General features: G+C 36.8%; 3 protein-coding genes across 6 annotated transcripts; 2 read left to right on the top strand and 1 right to left on the bottom strand.

Annotated features, from left to right (window-relative positions):
• Window positions 1-1,490: 1,490 nt before the first annotated feature.
• Window positions 1,491-18,331, bottom strand: LOC122525397 (U3 small nucleolar RNA-associated protein 4 homolog). Of its 2 annotated transcripts, XR_006305781.1 has the most exons (6): window positions 18,111-18,331; window positions 16,491-18,030; window positions 16,038-16,340; window positions 15,816-15,959; window positions 15,098-15,342; window positions 1,491-3,035 (listed from the first exon to the last, which is right to left on the bottom strand). XR_006305781.1 is itself a non-coding variant. In XM_043648169.1 (5 exons), the coding sequence occupies exons 1-4, from the start codon at window positions 18,212-18,214 to the stop codon at window positions 15,843-15,845; spliced, it is 2,064 nt and encodes a 687-aa protein (XP_043504104.1). In that variant the 5' UTR covers window positions 18,215-18,331; the 3' UTR covers window positions 14,697-15,342; window positions 15,816-15,842. The 2 variants fall into 2 exon arrangements, 1 of the variants encoding a protein (XP_043504104.1); XM_043648169.1 differs by lacking the exon at window positions 1,491-3,035 and having other exon boundaries at window positions 14,697-15,342.
• On the top strand, window positions 14,833-15,447 carry LOC122525725 (uncharacterized protein C20orf85 homolog). Its single transcript, XM_043648652.1, has 3 exons — window positions 14,833-14,939; window positions 15,009-15,093; window positions 15,175-15,447. Exons 1-3 carry the CDS (start codon window positions 14,833-14,835, stop codon window positions 15,445-15,447), a joined length of 465 nt encoding a protein of 154 aa, XP_043504587.1.
• Window positions 18,332-18,796: 465 nt separating the features above from the next.
• Window positions 18,797-22,452, top strand: LOC122525502 (protein lifeguard 1-like). Of its 3 annotated transcripts, none has more exons than XM_043648333.1 (6): window positions 18,797-19,016; window positions 19,960-20,037; window positions 21,254-21,343; window positions 21,419-21,617; window positions 21,700-21,970; window positions 22,040-22,452. In XM_043648333.1, exons 2-6 carry the CDS (start codon window positions 19,989-19,991, stop codon window positions 22,397-22,399), a joined length of 969 nt encoding a protein of 322 aa, XP_043504268.1. In that variant the 5' UTR covers window positions 18,797-19,016; window positions 19,960-19,988; the 3' UTR covers window positions 22,400-22,452. The 3 variants fall into 3 exon arrangements, with proteins under 3 accessions (XP_043504268.1, XP_043504267.1, XP_043504269.1); XM_043648332.1 differs by having other exon boundaries at window positions 18,799-19,016; window positions 19,972-20,037; XM_043648334.1 differs by lacking the exon at window positions 18,797-19,016 and adding an exon at window positions 19,094-19,613 and having other exon boundaries at window positions 19,972-20,037.
• The last annotated feature ends 749 nt before the right edge of the window (window positions 22,453-23,201 follow it).

Raw genomic sequence — 23,201 nt, forward strand, 5'->3', positions numbered from 1 at the left:
TCGAAGGAAGTTACGAATTTTCCCCCCTTCCCCAAAAAATGGCTTTTATTTTCTTTCGATTAACCGTAACTTTGACGAAAATTGACTTATCGGGACGTTATTTGTTTTACATTTTGTATTTTTAAATGTTCTTTTTGGAAAAAAATATTTTAAAAATACTATACGTTACCGTAACGGTGATGTTTTCGCCAATTGAAAACTACAATAAAGTTGAGCGATTTTTAAAAACAAATTTGTAAGGAATTATTCTAATTCAGAACAATATACCGTTTGTAAATTATTTAAACGATCAAAAATAAAAAATCCCAAAATAAATTGTTAATTATATTTATTTGAAAAATTGACCCTTATTAGATAATTTATTCCTTAAATTTCATCCAAATCGAAAGGGATCGGATCGTCAAAAGCGGTGGATTTGACGTGGAATACCCCATATATGTATATCTTCCTTGCTCTCCCTCTTTCTCCCTCTCCCTCTGGCTGTTTTCGAAAAGGTCATCGAGCAAGCCCTACCACAGCTGGCACCTGCCGACGACGAGCCAGACGCGCACGTGTACCGATTACGTGCTCGATGCGAACAAGAAAACGACCGATAGAGACGACCACCTTCCGTCTCCTCGTTCCTTTGACGCCGATCGCGAACGGACCGTGAGAAACTTCAAGCTCGTATCTGCCGATCAAAACGATTAACCAAAATCCATTGAATATTCCATCCCCCTACAATATTTTACTCCTCCTTTATATCATATTCAATTATTCGCAAAAAGTATAATCAACAACAAAATATAAATCGCAAAGTTAATAAATATCACTAACAAATTAAAAAACTTTCACGTTGTTGTTCGAGCATCCCTGATTCATAAAAGATTGATATAAAAAAAAAAGAAGATACGTTTAAAGAGAAACGTAAGTAAGTTAAGTATAATACAAAGAGTAATACAAAGATGGGGGTTGCCTTGAAACGAATTCTCTTGGCATTTGAAATGATCTATGGGAAAGATTGTAAAGAAAGATGTTTTGGTTGAGAGGGTGCCACTATACTTTACGCCAATGGGGAGATCGGACGGCCAGGAAAGCGACGGACTGTTTTTTATCGAGTGACTGCAGAGAGTTGAGTCGACTCGAGTCGAGTCGAGTCGAGTCGAGTCGAGTCGAGTCGAGTCTAGACGAGCGGGCGTCTGCCGTTCTCTTTGCCTCCTTATAGATAAGTCCTGCCGACTCCTTCGCTACTTTGCCACCGCCTTACGTGGTTCTCCCTTTCCCTCGCCCTCACCCTTACCCCCTCTCTCTTCTCTTTCCCTCTTCCCTCGGCGACCTTTTTCTCTTCTCGTCTTTACCCACCGCAAAAGGACATGCCTTTTTTCTCGTTAAAGTTGCTTCGATACCTGGTATCGGTTACGGATCCTAACGTAAGACCATCTTTGGCACCGATTACGCGGAAGCTGAAAGATCGGCGAATAAAAGTACAAACTATCTTTCCTTCATTTCTCTTTTTAATCATTTTCAAGACTAACAGTTAAAACCCGTATTGAAAATACTACATATCTAACGTGTCCCATACCTTATTCAGAAATATTACACACATACCTAAACTTTATTTGATTTTTGTCATAGACGAGAACTACACCCCGTTTCCCAAATCACGCGTATGAATTTGATCGATCGGGATGCTTAATCGCGTTCCGTTTCAAACTCCTCGTTAGGTAAATTCAAGCGAATTGCCGCCGATGGCGTCAACAACGATCGTCGATTCTAAGCATCGCGAGAACGCCACTTCAGTCTCCGGAAGCGTTAAAGCGTCGGCTGCTTGACGAACGAACGAACGAACGAACGAACGAACGGATGGTTGGTTGGTTGGTTGGTTGGATGGTTGGACGGATGGACGGATGGATGGACGGATGGATAGGATACGCAGGGACAGGTGGCTCTTCGACGATCCTAAGTGGGCAGGAAGGACACCCGGGTTCTGACGAAAGGGGCGAGAGACAGACGGATGGGCTAGCTTGATCGCTTATAAGTCAGACAGACAGACAGACAGACAGAATGAGAGAGAGAGAGAGACAGTGAAAGGGAGGGATGGAGGGAAGGAGAGGGTACAGTTTCGTGTTCGCCCGATGCGTGCAATGCAATTTCCCGCAGGGCCGTCTGTCCGCTTGTGCGGTCGTGCATGCCACTTACGCCATTGTTCCTCCCCCTTTTCGCATACGAAAGTGAACATTCCCGAGATCCGGGAGGAATATAACGCGAGCGAGCTGCTGACCCCTTGTCTCAAGGCGTAACACCTCGTCTACGAGATGCAACTGAATAATACTTTCCCTCTCTCTCTCTCTCTCTTTTTCTTTTTTTCTTTCTCTCTCTCTCTCTTACAATGAATAGTTTGATAATCAGTATAAACATATAATTAATCGAATAATTTTGCTTACTTTTCGTTTCACTTAATTGATCACTTAGGATACTTTATAGGTGACTTTTAACCGCTATGGTGTTTCATATGGCAACTCAAATGACGAATGGAGGAGGTTACAATCTTTGTTTATGTTAAATTTCGTCAATTTTTTAATTGAATAAAAGTGCATTATTATATTAGTGAATTATTTTCTTTATGCGTACTTTGTTAGGATATGTGTGTATTCAATTTTGAAACTTGGTGCATTTGATCATTAAAAGAAAATTAATGCGTCGGAAGGACCAAAAAAGAAAGTAAATAATAATGAAACATTTGTTAATAAATTTAGATTGAATTTAATACAGCCATAGAGTGTTCGGTAGTGCTTGCGTTACATCATTTAAAATTAGATTTGGATAAATCGCATGCAATACCGACCCAGGTCTCCCTGCTAGGAGTTTGCTGTGTTCGGAGATCCATTTGGAAATAAATCAATTTTTGAAAATTATCTATAAAAAGAAAACAATATTTGTACTTACATATATACGTAGTTATATATATTTTACCATTGATTAGTATGATTGCAATGAGATGACAGTGAATGTCTTTCTAAAGCCATGAAAACAATGGGACGATGACAAACGTTTTTCTGAAATCATACAAAGAACGAAACTATGATAAAAATCTTGTATGTAATTATATAAATTCTATCATTGATTAATATGATTTCAATAGGATGATAGTAAACGTATTTCTAAAACCATAAAAAGTACGAGACTACAATAAAAAATAATTTCTAAAATCATAGAAAAATATAATATCCTGTAATTATGGTTAGAAATTTTCTTAACTAATTGCAGTATGCATCAACGACGTCGAGAATGATTGAATATACCTTTAAATCAAATGAGATTTAATTAGATATCAAATTATGCGTTAAAATATTATTTAATTACACAGGAATAAATTATTATACGAGGAGAGAGTAAAGTAACGTCTCACCTGTACGACGTTTAAAATAAAAGTAAGATTTGTACGTATGGGTCACCTCTATCCTCTCTTTCACTTCTATCGATCGTTCGAATATGTTTATCTATGTATTCTTGACGAAGGATGAATTTCCTCGAATTCGTCGAACGATATAAACATAACCGATGTTTCTCTCGTTTTTTTCACCTTCCTCTCGTCGCCTACCTTTCTTTCTCATTCTTTTCATATACACATCTATGTATGTATATATTCGATCATATCGATTACTACTACGAATAAAAATAAAATCTAAACACACGTTATTTGTAAAATAAACACTAACAAATAAAAAAACATAAAATTAACGTATCGAACGTTACTTTATTATTCGATTGATAATATGTTTCAATCTTATTATTATTAAAGATAAATTTTTGATTTATTTCTTAATATTTAAAAATGATTAGCACCTCCAAACCCGAAAGGGGCGGAGTAAGAAATAAATCAAATAAAAATTTTCAAATATAATAATTAAATAAGTAATACACGCGTATGCATGTGCATGTTCATTGTATTGATTTTTCGATCGAAATAATTTGAAAAATAATTATTCAATGTAATACTTGTAAATTAGGAATTAAAAAACATCGTCTCGAGGATGTGTTGGTGGTGGTGGTGGTGTTGGTAGGCGTTAGCGGAAAAAGGATTAACGCACGGTTTATCCTGCAGCCAGGATGCATCTAGAAGATTAATATCTCTTGGTCGAGCAAGTTCTCGGAATGTGAAGAAAAGAAAGGTAGGAGGAAGACATCCAGGGATCGATTCGGGCAAGCGGAAAACTATGCGACTGGAGAGAATAATTTATGCGATATTTTCCCGCAAACGGGGGTATTGTTTCCGTGTGAACGGGGGTCAGGGGACAGGGGGACAGGGGAATGGGGAACGGGGGAGAAAGGAACGAATTGGAAACGTTCCACTTGGACTGTTTCCATCGAAGTCCGAGTATGGTACGCGATCGTCCAAAGAGTTTACGCCGCGGGTTTACCTTTTATCCTTCTAGTCCCTATCTAGTTACTCTAGTTTTTTTTTATTTTCTTCTTCTCTAACGATTTTTAACATTTTAACCGGAGGACTGAGGTATTCGGAAAAATTTCTGCGAAACAAAGAAAAAATCATAACAACAATTCCGTTGTAAATTTTCGACGTTCGGTACAGTTGTGGCGGGAGGAGGTGGGGGAAGGGGAATGTTACAACGTTAACACTTGGAATTCGTTCATTGTGTTCGTTCGATTCTCGATACGAAGAATAAAGTTGCATTCTGAAGTGTCATCGTCAACTACGTTCGTACGCTCGAAAACGAAAAGGGGTCCGCGAATTGTATCGCGTACTGTCGTTGAGAGTGAACCTGGGTGAGTGGGGGTAGGAAAGGGGATGTTGGTTGAACATCGTCGACCGATTGGTGGGAAGAAGGGTAAGGGGGGGGAGAGCAAAGAGTCATGACGTCAACCCTCTTGTCTAATCGTTCAGCTGTCTGTCCGACGATGATGACGACGACGACGACGAACGCAGACGACGACGACGACCCCATATATAGTATAGTATAGTATAGTATAGTATAATATAGTATAGTATAGTAGAAGGGAAGTGCATGGAAAACTTTGACGCAACGTTTCAATGTCAGGGTTGCGTCGACTCCGAGAATCCAAGCAAGACCTGCCATCCAATTCTCTACTACATCTGCATCAACTTTCGTGTCATGTTTCCCCTATTTCCCTCTCCCTCTTCCCCTCTGCCCGTTATTCACTCGTTTTAAATAACAACCCCTATACACTACGACACTATTTGATATTTATTAGTTATATTTAGGTACTTGTTCTTTTTATCCAAAAGTAAGTGTGTATTCTTGTGTATTGGTTTTTTTTTTCTTTTTTTGCTGAATAAAAATCGGAAGGTGGGTAAAAGTGGATAGGAAAAAAGGGATTGAAAGGTCGAACTCTCTCGTCCGGCAAAGAATATATATATATACATATATAGTTTAATGCGATCGTCTAGGAGAAAACGGGCGTAACGCGCTCGTTCGGCGTTTCAAGGGGTCTCCGTTACCGGAGCCGCCGTCGTCTGGAGTGCCGACGAGTTTCAGGAGACGCAATTGGGGGTGTGCGAGAGGGAAGAAGAAGAAGAAGAGAAGGAGAGAGAGAGAAAGAGAGAGAGAGAGAGAGAAGGGCGGATAGACGAATGCTGGCGGCTTCGTAGGGCTGGAGACGAAGAAGAGGGACGGGGGACCGACTGGAAGAGGAGTTGGAGACGAGACGAGGAGGAAAAGGAAGAGTAGGAGAAGAGGAAGGGTGAAAGGAGAGATGAAAACGGTAGCTGGGTTTGGTGAGAGGGGTGAGAAGGGAAGGGGTGTCGTTACGGTCCTGCACCACTAGCGGGGGAGGATGCGGTGCCGAAGGGAGCAGACGCGGGGCTATACCACGCTGTTGGAGATTCCTCGAGGTTTGAGGTTTCGCGGCCCTTTATTCTAACGTCTCCTCTTCTTATTATTATATTATTATTATTATTATTATTCTTTTTCTTTCATTATTCCTTTAAACAATTTAAATATCGATGAACAAAGAGAAATAGAACAACGCGAGACAATGCTTGTCATCTCTAATCGGTAATGAGATTATATCAAAAGAAACTATTCTTTACTTTTTTCTTAGACAGATCTCGTAAATTCATTTAAATAAATAACGACGATAAAGCAACGATAAATCAGAAAGAAACGAATACGACTGCTGCCAAAATCCATGAGATTTTGTGACCTCTTTAGGAATGCAGAAAAGTTTCCCATCCCTGGTAAAGTCCCCGAACGTAATCGGCCATGGAACAGAAGGGGAGAGGGTTGCCGTAGAGGGAAAGGAGGTTGCAAGCAAGGGATGTCACGCTCGCGAACCAAAAACCGTTTTAATTCCCTGGACGTTTAATTCCGTGCGTACGAATGGCACGCGTGAATATGCATGACCCGACGAGGACGAGTACGACGACTACGACGACGACGACGACTACTGGCTTGCTTGGCCAACCGAGTTAGCCAACCGAGTTAGCCAACTGAATTTAGCAAGGCCAACGTCGTCGTCGTCGTAACTTCCTACGAACGTAGGAACGAAGTCAGTCCAGGAGGTACCACCATGCTAGCTAGCTTTCGCCGATTTTATTTTGTTTCCCCAACTTTTTCGTCGAAACCACGGGAACCTATTAAAATGCCGTTCGCCATGACCGCGCCCGTCTGCTTGCTCGCTCGCTCGCTCGCTTGCTTGCTGCTTGCTGCCTGCTTGCGTTATCCGTTCTTTCCTCTTCCCCTCCCTGCCCCCCTTTTTTTATCTTTCCTCCCACGTATTCTACCAGTTTCTCTCATTGCGTTACCACCGTGGAAAACTTTTTTCCACCGCCACCCACTATCCTGCCTGCCTCCTCCTCCTCCTTTTTCTTCTACACCCTCCCCCCGCGAACCCCACCCTTTTATCGCGCTCGACTCGTTCCGAGAATGAAATCACGCCCAAGTTGCGTCTACGATTCTCTCTCTCTCTCTCCCGTCATTTCCAACATTTTTCATTTTTCTTTTCTTTTTTTTTTTAATCCAGCTCGTTCTTACCTAAACCCTTACTTACTCTTTATAGTTCCTTTCTTTTTTTTCTTCCCTTAGTTAGATAAACAACACGGATAAAACGGTGATGACGATGACACCGACGAACGAGCTTCGCGTGGCCCTACGTCAAATTGGAAAATTTAAATATGCGAATGTGCAAAGCAGAACAAGCTACAAATTACGATCTCGTTCGTACTCTTACATTACGTACCTACACCTACCTATCTACCAAGAAGCTTTTATCGTAGCACGAACGAACGAACGAACGAAAGAATAAACGAGGGAAAACTGTCTCTTTCTTTTACTTCGTTATGTTTTACGAGACAAGACACCCACGTTTCTATCGCGTTTCTTCTACGATTCCGTTATTCATCTTCTTTCCCCCTTACAAATTCTCGTTAAAATCCGTCCGGGTGGTAAAAAAAAAACTTATCTCGTAAAAATGTTAAGTGTCTTACACAGTGTCTAACAATTACCAACGAAGAGAGTAATCTCTGGAAAAAAAAAAAGTATATACACGCACGGTGTAAAAAATCAAAAGTAAGTGTCAGTCGATTGGATGAAAAAAAAGAAAAACCAAAAATCGTTAAATGAAATAGACAAAAAAATTGATCTCGGATACGATATTAAATCTGTACGTGGATGTGAATCACGTTTGCATAAAACACTCGACAAATCATCATTATTATTATTATTATTATTATTATTATTATTCCATAATATTTCTCACGTTGGCATAAACGTAGATATCTGAACAAGGTGCGAACAACGTGTAGACTTTTTATACCATCTTCGGATGAGGTGAAAGAAGACAAGAGAGAAGAAAAGAGATGAAGAAAATGAAGAGGAAGGAGATGCAAAACGGTTGGTTGGAGTTGAAGTAAAGCGTAAGGAAAAACGTTGTTGACGAGACGACATATCCAACAAGGTAGTAGAAGCAGCCGGTGTTGACAAAACACCGAGACGTCGATATGTGTACCCGAGGAAGGTGCTGTTTCGTAGCAGTCGATGACACAGCCAGCTAGCAGACGGTCTGACCTGGATGCCGTGTTTGCTTCGCTACCATCGGCTCGACCCGTCTGCATGGCTCTTCTCTCCTCTCCTCTCCTCTCCTCCACCCCTTTGTCTATCTCTCTCTCTCTCTTACACATATATATATCGGAACATGCATCCCGCACACATATTTACTCCTATACTCCATATATTCAGACCCGATACGTGGCAACGTGCGTGCGTGCGTGCATGCATGCGTGCCATGAGGTTTTGTCGCAACCTCGAGAGCACGTGTTTTATACTAACACTTTGCTCGTGTAAGTGTGTTTGCTCGTGTGTTTCGTCGTGTGTACCACAAAGCTTTGCAGAAAGAGATAGAGAGAGAGAGAGAGAGTATACACTCTAGTAGTGTAAAGTCTAGGCTTTTCCTTCCTTCGCGAGCTTGGTAAATAAAAGACACAACGACGACGGCAACGGTGACGGTGGATGGATGGAGGAAGGAAGGGTAGAAGGGAGGGAGAGAGGGATAGCTTCTTTGTGACAAATTTTCCTCTTTCGTTTTTCTTTCCAATTCCGCAACACGTCTTCTACGTGATTTCGTATTTTTACGAGGATCGATCTTGATCGTTGAAAATCAACGATGTGTCGAAGACGAATTAAATATACTGATCTGTTATACTTTTTTTTCCCTCCCCCCCGTTCTCCTCATTCCACCAAACGAATCTCTAAATGAGAATAATGGATTACGGTATATTCTAGCGGTAGGAGCTTTCGAAGGAAATGGTGATTCATTTGGTGATACCCCGCGACGAGAAAAATGTCCCATGGAAGAAAAAAAAAAAAGACAAAATAGAGGGCTGTCGTTTCTATGTAATTTGCAATGAAAGAGAGAGAGAGATACACAGCACTCGCCGCCGTTCTACGGGTTTCTCTCGTCGTAAAAAGTTTCTTCATCGAGATTGGGTCCTGAGATGAGTGTACTCGCAATGTTAAGGGGTATACCGCTGCGTCTACTTACTCGGCTTTTCTCTCGTTAAAAGAAGTCAAAGTATTTGAACGTAAGGTAAGGGAAATGTTGAATACCTGAATACAAATTGACTAATCAAATGCGTTAACATCTAAATGTCTTAATAAAAACGTCTTATAGTTTATTCAAATCGCGGACTACGTTTTTTCTTTTTATACAAAAATTGCGTTAACGATTATAATCGAGTATATGTTATAATATTATAATTTAAACCTCGAACGTTTTATTATACGACGATAACGTAAACCCTACGGTCGAATACAAAATTTAGATGTCTCGGGAATTGATAAGAACAGGACGTAACCCGTTTAACATTTTTATAAACATACTAATAGCTTGAAACAAAGTCAACGATCCATATCCGTTTCGGTTTTAAAGGCAAAATAAGTGAGACGTTTCGTCCATTGTCACGATAACAGATGTTCAAAAAAATGGGAAAGGGAGGAGGAGGGAGGGGGAAGAGGGGAATGTCTCTCCTTTTTGTATACGATAATTTATGGTTGCGATTTTACTCGGCAATTTTTTTGTTCACTAGGTAGAATGAAGATAGAATGCCAAGGAATGAAGTCGTGGGGCAACGCGTGGGCAATAGACAGCCCAGTCGAGGAGTGTATCGTAATAGGCGGATGAGTTAATTAGAGGGATTTAAGAGCCGACAGGCACACTAACATTATTTTTTGTTCACTAGGTAGAATGAAGATAGACTGCCAGACAGACCAGTCGTTAGGAGTGTATCGTAATAGGCGGATGAGTTAATTAGAGGGATTTAAGAGCCGACAGGCACACTAACATTAGCCTTGCACTAATCAAGTGGATCGTTGGCTCCCTGTAGTCGATACGACCTCCGGATTACAACTACAAAGTATTTTTGTCTCAAAATCGTGAAACTCTGAGATAAGTTTAATACGATCATTGACGATTAAATCAATGTATATTGTAAGTTAATTCATTAGTAATTTGCTTAATTAAGTAATTCTTAATAAGTCGAATGTCACCGTAACAATTAGTAAGTGTACCTAACGTCATCTGGAAGGTGTTTCATCAAGGTGTTCATCAAGGAATCTTAAGAAAACATTGACTGGTGCTGATTTTGTATCTAATCGAAAGTGAATGAAAAAAATAAAAGAAAACAGGAAGAGAGAGAGAGAGAGAGAGATTTTTCTAATGGAAAATATAGATTAAAATACGTTAAAAATGTAAACTCTGAATCGAATATAGTATTAAAAGGTTGCCTCAGGGAAAAAATGTATTTTCTGCGTGGCTTTCCATTTGTATGCACCCTCAATGCATTTCGGACAATGATTGGATACTTCCATTAACGCGCATAGATCGAACTTAACGTTTAGATTCTCTCTTTCTCTCTCTTATACGTACGTACGAGCGTAATTGTATTTTGAACATATCGAAAAATTGGTAGAATTAACAAAAGGTTCAATTAAAAAACGTTGATTAATAAAATATCGGATGATGATTTTCTTTAATCTTTACCACCAAATTTCCAATTAATTTCTTTGTTTCTTTTTTCTCAGCAAACTCGAAAACTGGAAATATATTTTCCCTCTCTCTCTCTCTCTCTCTCTCTGCCTCTCTCTCTCCTTCTCCTTCGAGTCCTCTTATTTGTATCCCGTCTGAAGCCTTAAGAGATTTCTCTGAAATATTCCAAAGCCCTGGTTACGCGTATCAAAGGAATCCTCGCGCTCATTACACATACTTTCCCCCTTTCCGCTTTGAAACATATAAAGCGAGCTTGCGGAGTTGTAAAAGAGGTGCTTAAATCCGGTGACTTTCTTCGTTGAAGAAAAAGAAAAAGAAAAAGAAAAAGAAAAAGGAATAGAAAAAGAAAAAGAAAAAGAAAAGTAGAAGGGAGAGAATGTCTAGAAGCGTACGTCGCTACGTTTTCTTACAGCACACACACACACACGCACATACACACAAAGAGAATACATATACATAGAATATATCGAAGCTGGTTTCTACCTAGGACTTAAAGGAAATAAAAATACGATGGAAAAAGTGTAAAATATACTAGACTAAGGCTAGACTATTCTCTCCTATAGACAAATACCATCACTACCACCACTTTCCCCCTCCTCCATCCCCCCATATACATATACAGGTGAGATAGAATTTTTGCGTTCTCTCTTTAAACCCAATCGCTGAGAACGAATCGAGTACTATAGAAAACGAACGTGGAAAACGAACGGCGAACAATATTTCCTAGCACCGTCGCGCCGGCCGCCGATAAATACAGACTTCGCGCATACCGGCGCCCTACCGGTTTTGCGGTATCTCGAACGGCTTAATGGCACTGTTAACTGCCGTATTATTTAACGGGGATTTATGCATTGCAGTCTGCCGATTAAAACACTACGGTGGTTAGAGAGAAGAGGTTGGGGGGAAGGGGAATGGGGACGGGGAGAGGGGGAAAGGGGGCAAGGGATATAGTGGGATAGAGGAAGCGGAGAAGGGCAAAGGGAATGTGTGATGGTGGTGGTGGTGGTGGTGGTGGAGGACCAAACGAAAGGGTAGCGACGAGGTTTGGGTGCTTCGAGCGGAATGGAGATAGAAATAGAAAGGAATAGAGAGGGAAAGAGTGAGAGGAACGGTGGCGACTAGAGCCGACAAGGTTGAGAGGGTTTGGTGGAGTGCACGATACCCTTAATCCTTCATAATAGCTTGCTCCGATAAACAGTCCACCCCCTCTCACCCTTCCCATCTTTTCCACTCTGACTGGAAACTCGAGACTCGTAAAAATCCTCAAACCGATTATATATACATATACACACACATATATACATACACATATATACAGGTAGGTACTATATTCACATGGATTTTGATCAGTGAATAGATATCAATGAATCGTTTACCTTCTTTCTTTTTTTCTCTTTCAATGATAAATAATTTCACTATGTTTTTTCTTCTTTCTCTTCTTTTTTTTCTTTAGAATCTCGAAAGATGTATTACAGAATAATTCGAAGAGAAGTTATGCAGAGAACAAAATTGTTCGGCGAATTACCTGAAGAGAAAAAAAAAGAAGAAAAAGATGAAAATGAAGATGAAGAAGAAGAAGAAGAAGAAGAAATGGAGAAAGAATGAAGTAAGGAAGTAAATGAAGTAAGTAAGAGAAAGGGAGATGAAAGGCTCGTGAATCATCCACGTCACGATCGCTGCCAATGGGATCTCGGATCTCTCGGGCGATGCTATTGGAGGATTTGCATCTCCTGTCTGTGCCGAATGCCAGAGGAACTTGGTTCGTGCTACTACTGCTGCTACTGCTGCTGCTGCTGCTACTGCTGCTGCTGCTGCTGTTGTTGCTAGTAGTGCTGGTGCAACGAGGACGATGGGAAATCCGGTTGGGCATATATTCGCGGATGCGCGAATACGACAAGCTCTCTCGTAGAGGGAAAAGAGATGGAACGAAAGGAGAAGGAGGAAGGGGAGGGGGAGGAAAGATAGAGCTAGAATGCGTGTATGTGAGAGAGAGAGAGAGAGAACGGAGCATGGTCGATGTGTCTAGCCTAGCCCGGTTGGCTGGCTGGCTGGCTGGCTGGCTCGGCTGGCTGGATGAACCAGGGACCGTCTAGCTTGCGCTGCCCCGCACAAACTCGGCATTATCTATACGTCTAGACACCCCTGCGCCACACCAGAGAAGAGAGAGAGAGAGAGAGAGACCGTAGGCGGCTTGGCGCACTGCTGCTTGTAATTTACAGCAAACCCCACCGTGTCTTTCTACGTTCGCTCTAACCTACCAACTTCCACTATTCCTTCTCTTCTCCTCCATCTTCTTGGCCCATCTCTCTCGCTGCACTCTCTCTCCCTCTCTCTCTCCCTCTCCTATCCAGCTAGTCATTCTGTGTTAAACTCACCCCAAGAGATACAGTTGTACAGCTAACAACTCATTGTTAGTTGTTACCGTTCTACCAAAGCTGTTCAACCACTACCGCGATCGTGGGGTCAGTTTGGATCCTAGTTTGATATCCTATTAAATAAATAATTTAACGCGATACTCTCTTTCTATTTCTGTAAATGAAAGTATCTTTAATTGTAATGTCTTGAAATTTAATTAAAACTCGATTCGATTTGATCGCTCTTAGAGAATAATTGAATTCCCGGGCTAAAATGTTAACTTTAGGGTGGTGTTTGTTAACGGGATCGTAACTTCTAACTCTTGGGGGAACCACGAAAAGAGCACGCACTTTCTCAGACGGTATCGTTACGAGATTAAACCGAGAAAATCGCCTTAGACTCGACCTTCAAAGAAACTCTCTTGTCCATCTCTCCGAGTACTCGGAGTATAAGAGAAGGAGAGAACGCAAAGTTTCTTCTCTCTGGGCAGGACTCGGGAGAGAGGCAAGAATTAAGGTAGGAAGGTAGGAAGATAGGAAGGAAGGAAGAACACGAGTCAGGTGCGTACGACGTCGAACTTGGCGAGTTTCGAGAACGCAATTTTCCCAGAGGAATCGGTCCTCGCTAATGCCACGGCGACCATAAAGTCGAACGGAGAAGGGAATGAGAGAGCGAGAAGAACGAGAGACCGAGAAAGGTATACTTACTAGGAAGAGGAGAGAGTTAAAGGAGGAAGCTTGGAGGTTGTAGCCGTCGTCGAAGTTCGAGGGGTTCAACGAGCTGACGCTTTAAGCAATGTAACTTACAGAAACTACGCTTCCGAGCGGTCTCGGGCGCAGATTAGTCGTAATCTCGGCGCATTGCACTCTGCAGATCCACTCCTCCTCTTCTTCCTCCTCCTCCTCCTCTTCCTCTTACCATTTATGTTCGCTCGTGAGAAAGAGGAAGAGAGAGGGGAGAAAGGGAAAGAGAAAGAGTACCCTATCGACGTCTCCTCCTCCTCCTCCTCCTCCTCCTCCTTCACCTCTTTTGCGACCTTCCTCGAGCTTCCTTCGTGTGTTACACCTCGAAGTCGCACCGATATAACACAGAGGTAACTCGTAACTTCCAACACATAGAACACGTAGCCAGCTTAGTCGGTGCTTATATCGCCGCTTTGATTATTTCCTAGAGGCTTAAGCCAAGTCTACGCCCTCGCTCGCCTCGCTGCTATCAACGGGTTACAACCGCGGCGAAGATTAAACGCTTTCTCGATTTACGAGTCCACGGTGGTATCCCTTAGCCTTCGGCTTCGGCTTCGGCTTTTCTTAAGGAACATGCCTTGATTTATCTATATTTAGCGCCTCTCTATTGGTCGATGTTAAATGTTAGCAATTGATGTCTTCATATTTCTCAATATGTCTTTCTTCGTTGAAGAAAAATATATTGAAATTTTTTAGTTGTTCTTTTTCTTTTTTTTTTCTTTTTTTTTTCGATAAAATTAATATCAAGAATAGAATTTAAATTTCGCGACAAAGAGAGTCTATGATAGCAACGCCGCAGGTTAACAGCTATATCGAACAAACAAGGTAGATAGGATATTTGTTCGTTGGTGATAAACGAGAGTCGCGTATAATACCTGTAATAATAACTAGTTAACAACCATTTTGCAGAATACGTGTTGTATATCAATTATTAATGTAGTTTCGTGCGTAGAATATACGTATCTGCCTTTTAAAATGTGCTAAAACACGTCAGGTTTATAAGTGAATTTGTGAAATATTTAAAATTCTTCTTTTTTTTTAATTAAAATATTTCTTAGGGTTTTGTGAAAATTGAAAGAACGTGATAAAGTTAAACGGTTTCTCTCACTGAATTCAACATCCCCGAGATAAGGGAAGATCGCTATATTTTAAACCATTTATAAAAAGAAAAGTTAAAATTTATTGATTAGTGCAATTAATTGATTAAACGTACCGTAGTAAAAAAAATCAAAAAATGGCGGAAAAAAATCAAGACTACAAGGAAAGTAAGAAAATTGATAGAACGTTTCACGTGAAACGTTATTATAGTATGAAAGATCCAGTGACTTCTGACAAAATTAGGTATACGTTGAAGAGTTAAATGTCTTTTTTTTAAAACAGAAAATCCCTTAATATTTTTGTAAATTTTAGTAAAGAGGTGATAAAAGCCGAACGAGAGACAGAACGGAAATGGTTGGCAAGATACGAATGTTTGTCCAGTGAATATTTTCAAAAGGTACCATAAAAATACTCCTGCGTATAATCGTGCGGCCGACCGGTCACGAATTTCAACGAGTTCCAATGCCACTGACCGCAGGTGCTGGCCGAAGAATGCAGAAAAGCGGCACTTCCGGCGGATACTTTCAAGCGAAAACCGCCGGAAGACCCGACTAAATGTTCACCAATTCCCTTGAAACCTTCACCAGCCGTTCCCAGAACTGCGTCCGCAATGGTCGGCTGGAGATCTTCTCGCATGGAATACAATCTAGAATTCATCGGTCCTATGTATATTTCACCAAAATGGACCATTCGTTCTTACACGGAAATAGAAAATTATCTAACGCAACAAAAATTCATTTGTCTTGGTTGAATGTATTTACGTATATATATATATATATATATATATATATGTGTGTGTATACACGTGCTAATAATTACGACAATGGTATAAGTTAAACGATTTTTTTTACAATTATTTATATTATAAAATAAATTTTAAAAAATAATTCCTTTTTTTTATTCTTTTACTCAATCAACTGATCAACTGTCATAGTAATTACTGCAACGAATATTCAATTCTTGTTTCAATTAATAATAAGATGAAGATGTAACGGTAAGTGTTAATAATGAGATAGAATTTGAAACACAGATACGATTATTAAGCTGTTGCATATGTGCAAATGCATTTTGAATTGATGAAAAATCTTATAAAAAATAATGTTTTTAATTTTACTATACCGAAGGTTTCCATGGATCCCTTTTTTATTATATGCCGAACCACTTTTGTTTTAACGGGGGTGGCAATTTTTCAAGCAATGCCATTGGATTCACTTCAACCGCGACCATTTCTTGATCGTTCAACCAGTTTAAATAGACAAGGTGCTGTAAAAAATACACACATAATTACTTGTAAGACAATAACGATAAAAACAATTAATGAAAATTAAAATTAAATATTACCTTATACTTTTTAGCAACTTTGAAAGCATGTTGCGATTGTGAACTCAATGCAGAGCTGCTATCTTCCGTAGTATCGTCATTTTCACACCTTGAAATTTTCGCTTCTTTTTCCAGCGATTCGTTTTCTTTATTTATTATATATACGTTAGAATCATCGTGCATGATTATAATATTCTCATTGTATGGATCAAAACAAATGTTTATTATCGGAAACGGACGTGCCAACCATTGTTTCGGAATACGACTTTGTAAATTATTTGAAAATTGAGTGTACTGTTTTTTAATTAAATTATATTCAACGATCTAAAAGTATAATGTTTGATATGAGATTAGGTATGTTATATTAAAGTTAAATTTATATATAATATAAGCTTTTAAGCTTAAAATTGAAATATAACGATAATACTGTTATTATTATGATATGTTTTTTAGCTACAATTTTATTTTTCTTACCTTATGATCGGAGTATACAATGACGAGATTTAAAGTGTCTTTATGTACAGCCATTGCTGTTGGTGGACAACTATAACTAGGCAGTCGCCATGATTGAAGAGATTCTTGCGTAAGATCTCCATTGACTACATACACTGCAATACTACCTTGACGGTCAGAACATATTAAATATTTATTATCCGGTGAAAAACATACTAAATTAACATTTACAATAGACTCATTCATTGTATGGAATGATCCAATATGTCTCAAACTTTTTTTACTTAATTTATATAACGTTACTATGTTTTTATCTCCATCATTGTTAATTGTTGCTAATAGATGACCATTTGGACTGAACAACATTTTTTGTATTCTTTTTACAGTTATATCTGTATCGTTCCGTGATAATATAGCATCTCCCTGCACTACGTCAAAATTGAATACTCTGACATGAGTATTCGTTGAATACACTATAGTTTTTGAATCCTTACTAATAGCATAGGATAAAATACTTTCATCTCCTTTAGTTCTAAGTTCTAATAATTTTATCGGTTCATTGTCTAATTGATGTAACATGCCAACTTTTACAGTTTCTGAAGCAGTTTGAACAGAAGATCCTAATCTCCATAATTCAAGATAATTCGAATAACACAACAATACACATTTGGACTTTTTACATAAAACAACGGAAGGTGGCTGAAGTAAGGGTGGATACTTGACAAGTACCTTCGGAGGATAACTCGATTGAGATAAATATCCATCGACTCCGGCAGAATATAATTTACCATCAGCATCTACTAAAGCTCTAACATCGTGGGAATGTAATCTTCTTTCTATTCCTTTAACCCAATGTGACTTTCCGCTGGACTTCAGAGTAACTTTACAAAAACTTCTTACAACTGGATCAACTCCTGCGCAATATACAACATTCTTTTCTCGAGATAATGTGACTGCCAATATATCTGCAGTATGACTTTCATGAGACTCGATTAAAGTACCCATATAAGGATCCCAAAAGGATAAAAATCCACGAGAGTCGCCAGAAATAATTAAATTATCATCTGTTACTGCAAGACACCATACAATGGTATCTTTTCTTATTTCTTTTCTAGACGTAGTCATTTTATGAATTGCATGTCCTGAAACGGTACTCCAAACTCTCACCGTATCCGTTGATCCAGTGAATATCATTTCTCCTGTATTATCCCATTTAATACACAGAATTCTTCCATTCTGTTTGTCAAATATCCGTTCATAAATTAATGTATCTTCAGCGATGCGAAAAGTATTAATGTACCCATCTTCCGTACCAATAGCAATAAGTGTTTTTTGTTGATTAATATCCATGCACCATGCTGCTCCACCAGTAACCGATACCTGATATTTGATTTGTAATGTTGTTAAATTATATTCTACAACTAGACCATGAAGACCGGTCGAAAACAATCTTGAGCCGAGCAAAAGAATGCTTTCTATAGAATTATCTTCATCACCAGGAATAACACACTCGATAAATGGAGCATTCTCGACATTCCATAGCTCTATTGAATTATTATTTCTATAAACAACAAGAATAATATATTACAATTATTGTTAAAACTCGTATAAAATATTTAAATAACCTAACAAGTTACTAACCTGGCTAGTGCTAATTTTTTAGTTTCTGATTCATGATATAAGCAAGTAGCAGATTTGGGTTTTAATTCGTAAAATCTTACGTTATGTATCCTCATATCATTCATTTTTCTATAAATTCATACAAATAATATAAATATACTTTGAATTCATAATATAAATTCAAATAAAATCTAAAACACACGTGATATTAACACTATTATGATAATCATGACAATGCATGAACCTAGTGATAATGTATAGAAGTGTCACTAGATTCTCAAGCCTTAATTCGAAGAACCAATAGTAAAAAAGGAAATATTGTTCTATTCATTTTTGTTATTATGATGTTTTATTAAAATGAAATTATAATTAATTATTAATAATATTTAATTAAATAATATATACATAAAAAAATCGATCATCGAAAAATCGAACATAAACGATATAAATGAATAATCGTATTAAATATTTAGTGAAACACGTTCACCAATGAGAACAGAGTTACTGCAGAAAGTGATTATTCGATTGCACTGAGAAATTCTTAATTTATTGATTTTTATTCTTTGGCTCATGAGATCATAAATTTTGGTAAATACATGTATATAACCTAAATATATGTAATAAGATATTCTTCTTTTTGTTAAACACATTACGCAAGCGCTTAATTCAGAAACTAGACGCGTCACGCCTGAGGTTGCCATACTTGATAATAGTTACTTTTTGATAGAATAGTATCGGAACTTACCGAAGCGTGTTGTTCGTTTTGTAACGTTGGAAGACCTATATACATACGTATATTAACAATTATATCGTGCAAGAACAGTTTTAAAGTAATTTCGTTTAGATCATTTTCTAACAAGTTATTAATTTTTCACCGGTTGACATCTCGTTTTTATCAAGAAAAGTTGTCAAATCCAAATTAAAGAGGTAAATAAAATCAATCATATTCGGCATACGAATGTGCTTTATTATTGATTGTAACTATTTCTAGAAAGTGGTATGACGCATCGAATTGATATATAATACTTGCTGTCACATATTTTTTAAACGCATAAGTTCTATCTAACTTTTGATTATCTATTTATCGAATGTTGCAAGATTGCATTGTTGCTCAAGATGTCGTAATGATTAAATGTAACATAGAATTATGTCAATGCTAATTAAACTTATCACATACTATTTCCGGTATTTTTCTAGACCAATCTCGTTATTTAGTTTTACGTCAAAAGTCAATACTTCCCTGAAATATTACCAGGAAATATATTCGATCTATGAGACTTAATCTTAAGTTTCGTTTTTATTATTAAATGATAACTATATAAATATCCCGTTAACTTTTAATATATAGACCAATTACGTACGATTTGTGAATATTCATCTTAATATTTAATGTTTACATAGTTGTCGTCCTTGTCATCATTGTGTCGTCATCGGTGTTGCTAATAATTAATACGTTATTATACAACGAAAAACGTGTTTTCCTCATGCGTTATAATTTGATACATTAAATTATTTTAATAAAACGTACGTAATACGTTAATGGTAGATGTTTTCATATGATGACGTATTCTACATTATGAGTGTTATCTGTAAAATGAAAGAAACATCACATTAGAGATAAGATAAATGAGCATTTTTTTAAGAATTTGTTAGCTAATTTTTTATTTTTAACTTTTAGACTATATTCCATACATACGCATACACACACTCATACATATGCATAAACACACACATATATATATATATATATATAATATAACATACTATATAATGTAAGACGATATACTTATATTAGTATATTATTACTTTACCTGTTTAAGGCAGCAGTTTTCTTATTATATCTTATAATATCAACTTGTTGTAATCATAGATTATTTTTCAGCTGATACAAGCAAAAAGATGACTACTTGGAACACACCAGGTGCAGGATACTATCCAGGGCAACAAGGTTTTAATTTTTTCTTTATGTTACCAAAACTATTTTTCTTATTTTGCAGTAATTTTATGTATTAATACAGCATACGAACACAGCCCACAGAAAAATTCACTACAATTCTTGATTCAAGCGGCATTTATCACTTCATATCATCTTTATAACATTCTTATGTATATATGCATACATACAGTAGAACGTTAATTATCCGAATGAATTTGAAGATAAATTTAATTTGATCGGTCTATAAAACTAATATGTATCTAATAATAAGGAAAGTGCAATATAAAAAATTTGACATTCTTAGATATTGCCAAATTGGGAATTCTTTTCAACAACATTTGTACAACATTTATTTCATTTTAATGTTTTGCTCATTTCAAGATAATATTCAATGGATATTTCAATGCATATCCAAATTATGTCCTAATTTCAACATTCTTTTAATACTCATCATATAAATGAAATCTATACATATAAACTCACTAAATTCAGACAAGATTTAAAACTTGAGGATTTGAAAAAGCTAAGATACATGTCTCATAAAATAAATAATTATTAAATACATAGCCGAAATACGTATGTATATACATGACTCATTGTATACTCTGATAAACGGATATTCAGATAATTCATGTTCAGATAATCAACGTTTCGAATAATCGACGTTCTATTGTACATATCATAAGAATAAAAAAAGATACTTATTGTTAATAGTAAAGCAAAAAGTAATAATCGTCTCATATTTAGATGGATTCATATTCATTAAGATTAACAAATTTCGTCGAAAAAATATCACGTTTATTTTTTCTTATTTATATAATCTGTAAATTATATTTAATATATATATAAAATATATATTAAAATCTTACGACCCTATAAAAGAAAACAATATTTTTTTAATTAAATTGAAAATATTAATGCAACATATATGCTAAAATTTTCTTCATAATGATATAGTCGATTTGCAAATATAATTTCTATAAAAGGACATAGTATTATTATTAATTAATAAATTATATTTATTATACATGTATGAATAACATGGTCCTGCAAGAAATATAGATGTTATTCATATCTGTATAAAATGGCACGCAATATAATAATATTTATCACAATTGTGTAATAATAATTATTCACAATAATGCATGCTTATAGTATAATATAGAGGATATTGTTAACAAAAAAACTGTAATATTTTCATTCATGTTTTTTAATGTTTGTTGTATAGGTTTCCCTTATCCACCACAAAATCCTGGTTATCCACCACCACCGCAGGAAGGATATCCACCTCCTTATTCGGCTGGAAATATTCCACCACGTATGTTCAAATTTGTTTAATAGACATGTTATTAAACAATTATTTTTATTATATTTTATTTTTCTTTTATTTTAGAACCAGGATTTATACCACCACCAGGTATACCACCACCAGGTGTACCACCTTACGGTCAAGTTCCACCTCCTACCGGAACACCATTCGGTGTAACTCCACAACCAGGAATGTATGGATCAAGTTATGTGGAAGATCCCTTACACGACGAAATAAAGGGATTTGAGTTTAATGATAAATCAATAAGAAATGGGTTTATTAGGTATGCATTTAGATAGATATTATTGATCGGTTTAGTTGATCATGGCAAATGAAATTATTTATTCTTTTCTTTTTATTTACAGAAAAGTCTACTCAATTCTAATGACTCAGCTATTGATTACCCTATCATTGATAGCTATATTTTTGTACCACAAGCCAACGCAAAAATGGGCGATGGCACATAGAGAAATATTTTGGATTTGTTTTGCTGCGACCATAATTTTGATCATTTGCATGGCTTGTTGTACCAGTGTTAGACGTAAAGCTCCAATGAATTTTATCTTTCTTTTCTTATTTACAATAGCCGAGGGAGTCTTATTAGCGATGGCTGCATCCACTTACAAATCGGAAGAAGTAAGCTGCAATAATCTTTATCATAAAATTAATTTAGGATTGTTAATATATGGTTTTTTCGCTTCATAGGTATTAATGGCAGTGGGGATTACAGCAGCTGTTTGTTTGGCGCTAACAATTTTTGCGTTCCAAACGAAATATGATTTCACTGGTTGTCATACTATTTTATTCGTAGCTCTTGTCGTCTTGATTATATTCGGTATTATTGCAATGATCTGGCCCGGTAAAACCATGCAACTTGTTTATGCATCATTGGGTGCACTTATTTTCTCATTCTATTTGATCTATGATACCCAAATGATAATTGGAGGTAAACATAAGTATTCTACTTCTCCTGAGGAGTACATTTTTGCAGCATTGAATTTGTATTTAGATGTTATTAATATTTTCTTGGATATTCTTACCATCATTGGTGCATCTCGAGATTGAAACTAAGAAGATACTTGGAACATTCCACTGTATTAAAATTCTCTACTAAACAACGCGTAGTAGGCTTTTACTTGTTATCATTTTGTTTTAACTCTATACTTTTTTCTAAAGAGTAAATAATAAGTGAAAGAAGGGAAAAGTGTAAAGCAAATCTTTATTGCTACAAAAAATTAGCATTTTACATGTGTTCCTATTTATGGACAATAGAAGGAACACAAAAGAACAGTTACCACTTGGCTTAGTTTTACGTGTAAAGCCTTCGATTTTTTTTCAAAATATTTATCGTCTTACTCAAAAACTATATGTATCATAATGTTTATTAATCTTTTTTTTTTTTATAAGATTGAATATTATCGATAATCATTTTATTTAAATCGTTGTTATTAATTCGTGTAAAGCCTTCGTTTTTTTTCAAAATATTTATCGTCTTACTCAAAAACTATATGTATCGATGTTTATTAATCTTTTTTTTTATAAGATTGAATATGATATCGATAATCATTTTATTTTTAAGATGTAATTGTTGTATTTAAATCGTTGTTATTAATTCAATCAAGTTAGACAAAGATAAGATAAGTAATTTAATGTAAAATGTAATAGTAGTTCGCATCTTCAAAAATTAATTCGTTACGATTACTTACTCTCTTGTAAAGTGATAGCCCTCACATCTCAGTGATGCTTTTTGTTCCTGACAATTAATATTTCATTTTGAAAATCGTAATAAGGAATTACGTATATTTACTTTGTTTTTCTTTTTTTTTTCTCCCCTTCCAAGTTTCCTGTCAATATATCATTTGTAAAA

This window comes from Polistes fuscatus, unplaced genomic scaffold (genome assembly GCF_010416935.1).
Source record: "Polistes fuscatus isolate 324 unplaced genomic scaffold, CU_Pfus_HIC Scaffold9, whole genome shotgun sequence".
Lineage (NCBI taxonomy): Eukaryota > Metazoa > Arthropoda > Insecta > Hymenoptera > Vespidae > Polistes > Polistes fuscatus.

Excerpts from the sequence above, each read along its gene's own strand:
- LOC122525725 (XM_043648652.1), top strand. The coding sequence starts at position 14,833 with ATGGCGGAAAAAAATCAAGACTACAAGGAAAGTAAGAAAATTGATAGA. Across the intron at positions 14,940-15,008 it reads GTGACTTCTGACAAAATTAG|TAAAGAGGTGATAAAAGCCG; the intron begins GTATACGTTGAA and ends TGTAAATTTTAG. Across the intron at positions 15,094-15,174 it reads CCAGTGAATATTTTCAAAAG|GTGCTGGCCGAAGAATGCAG; the intron begins GTACCATAAAAA and ends CACTGACCGCAG.
- LOC122525397 (XM_043648169.1), bottom strand. The coding sequence starts at position 18,214 with ATGAATGATATGAGGATACATAACGTAAGATTTTACGAATTAAAACCC. Across the intron at positions 16,341-16,490 it reads TTGTATACTCCGATCATAAG|ATCGTTGAATATAATTTAAT; the intron begins GTAAGAAAAATA and ends TTATACTTTTAG. Across the intron at positions 15,960-16,037 it reads AAGTTGCTAAAAAGTATAAG|CACCTTGTCTATTTAAACTG; the intron begins GTAATATTTAAT and ends TATTTTTTACAG.
- LOC122525502 (XM_043648333.1), top strand. The coding sequence starts at position 19,989 with ATGACTACTTGGAACACACCAGGTGCAGGATACTATCCAGGGCAACAA. Across the intron at positions 20,038-21,253 it reads ATACTATCCAGGGCAACAAG|GTTTCCCTTATCCACCACAA; the intron begins GTTTTAATTTTT and ends TTTGTTGTATAG. Across the intron at positions 21,618-21,699 it reads ATAAGAAATGGGTTTATTAG|AAAAGTCTACTCAATTCTAA; the intron begins GTATGCATTTAG and ends TTTTATTTACAG.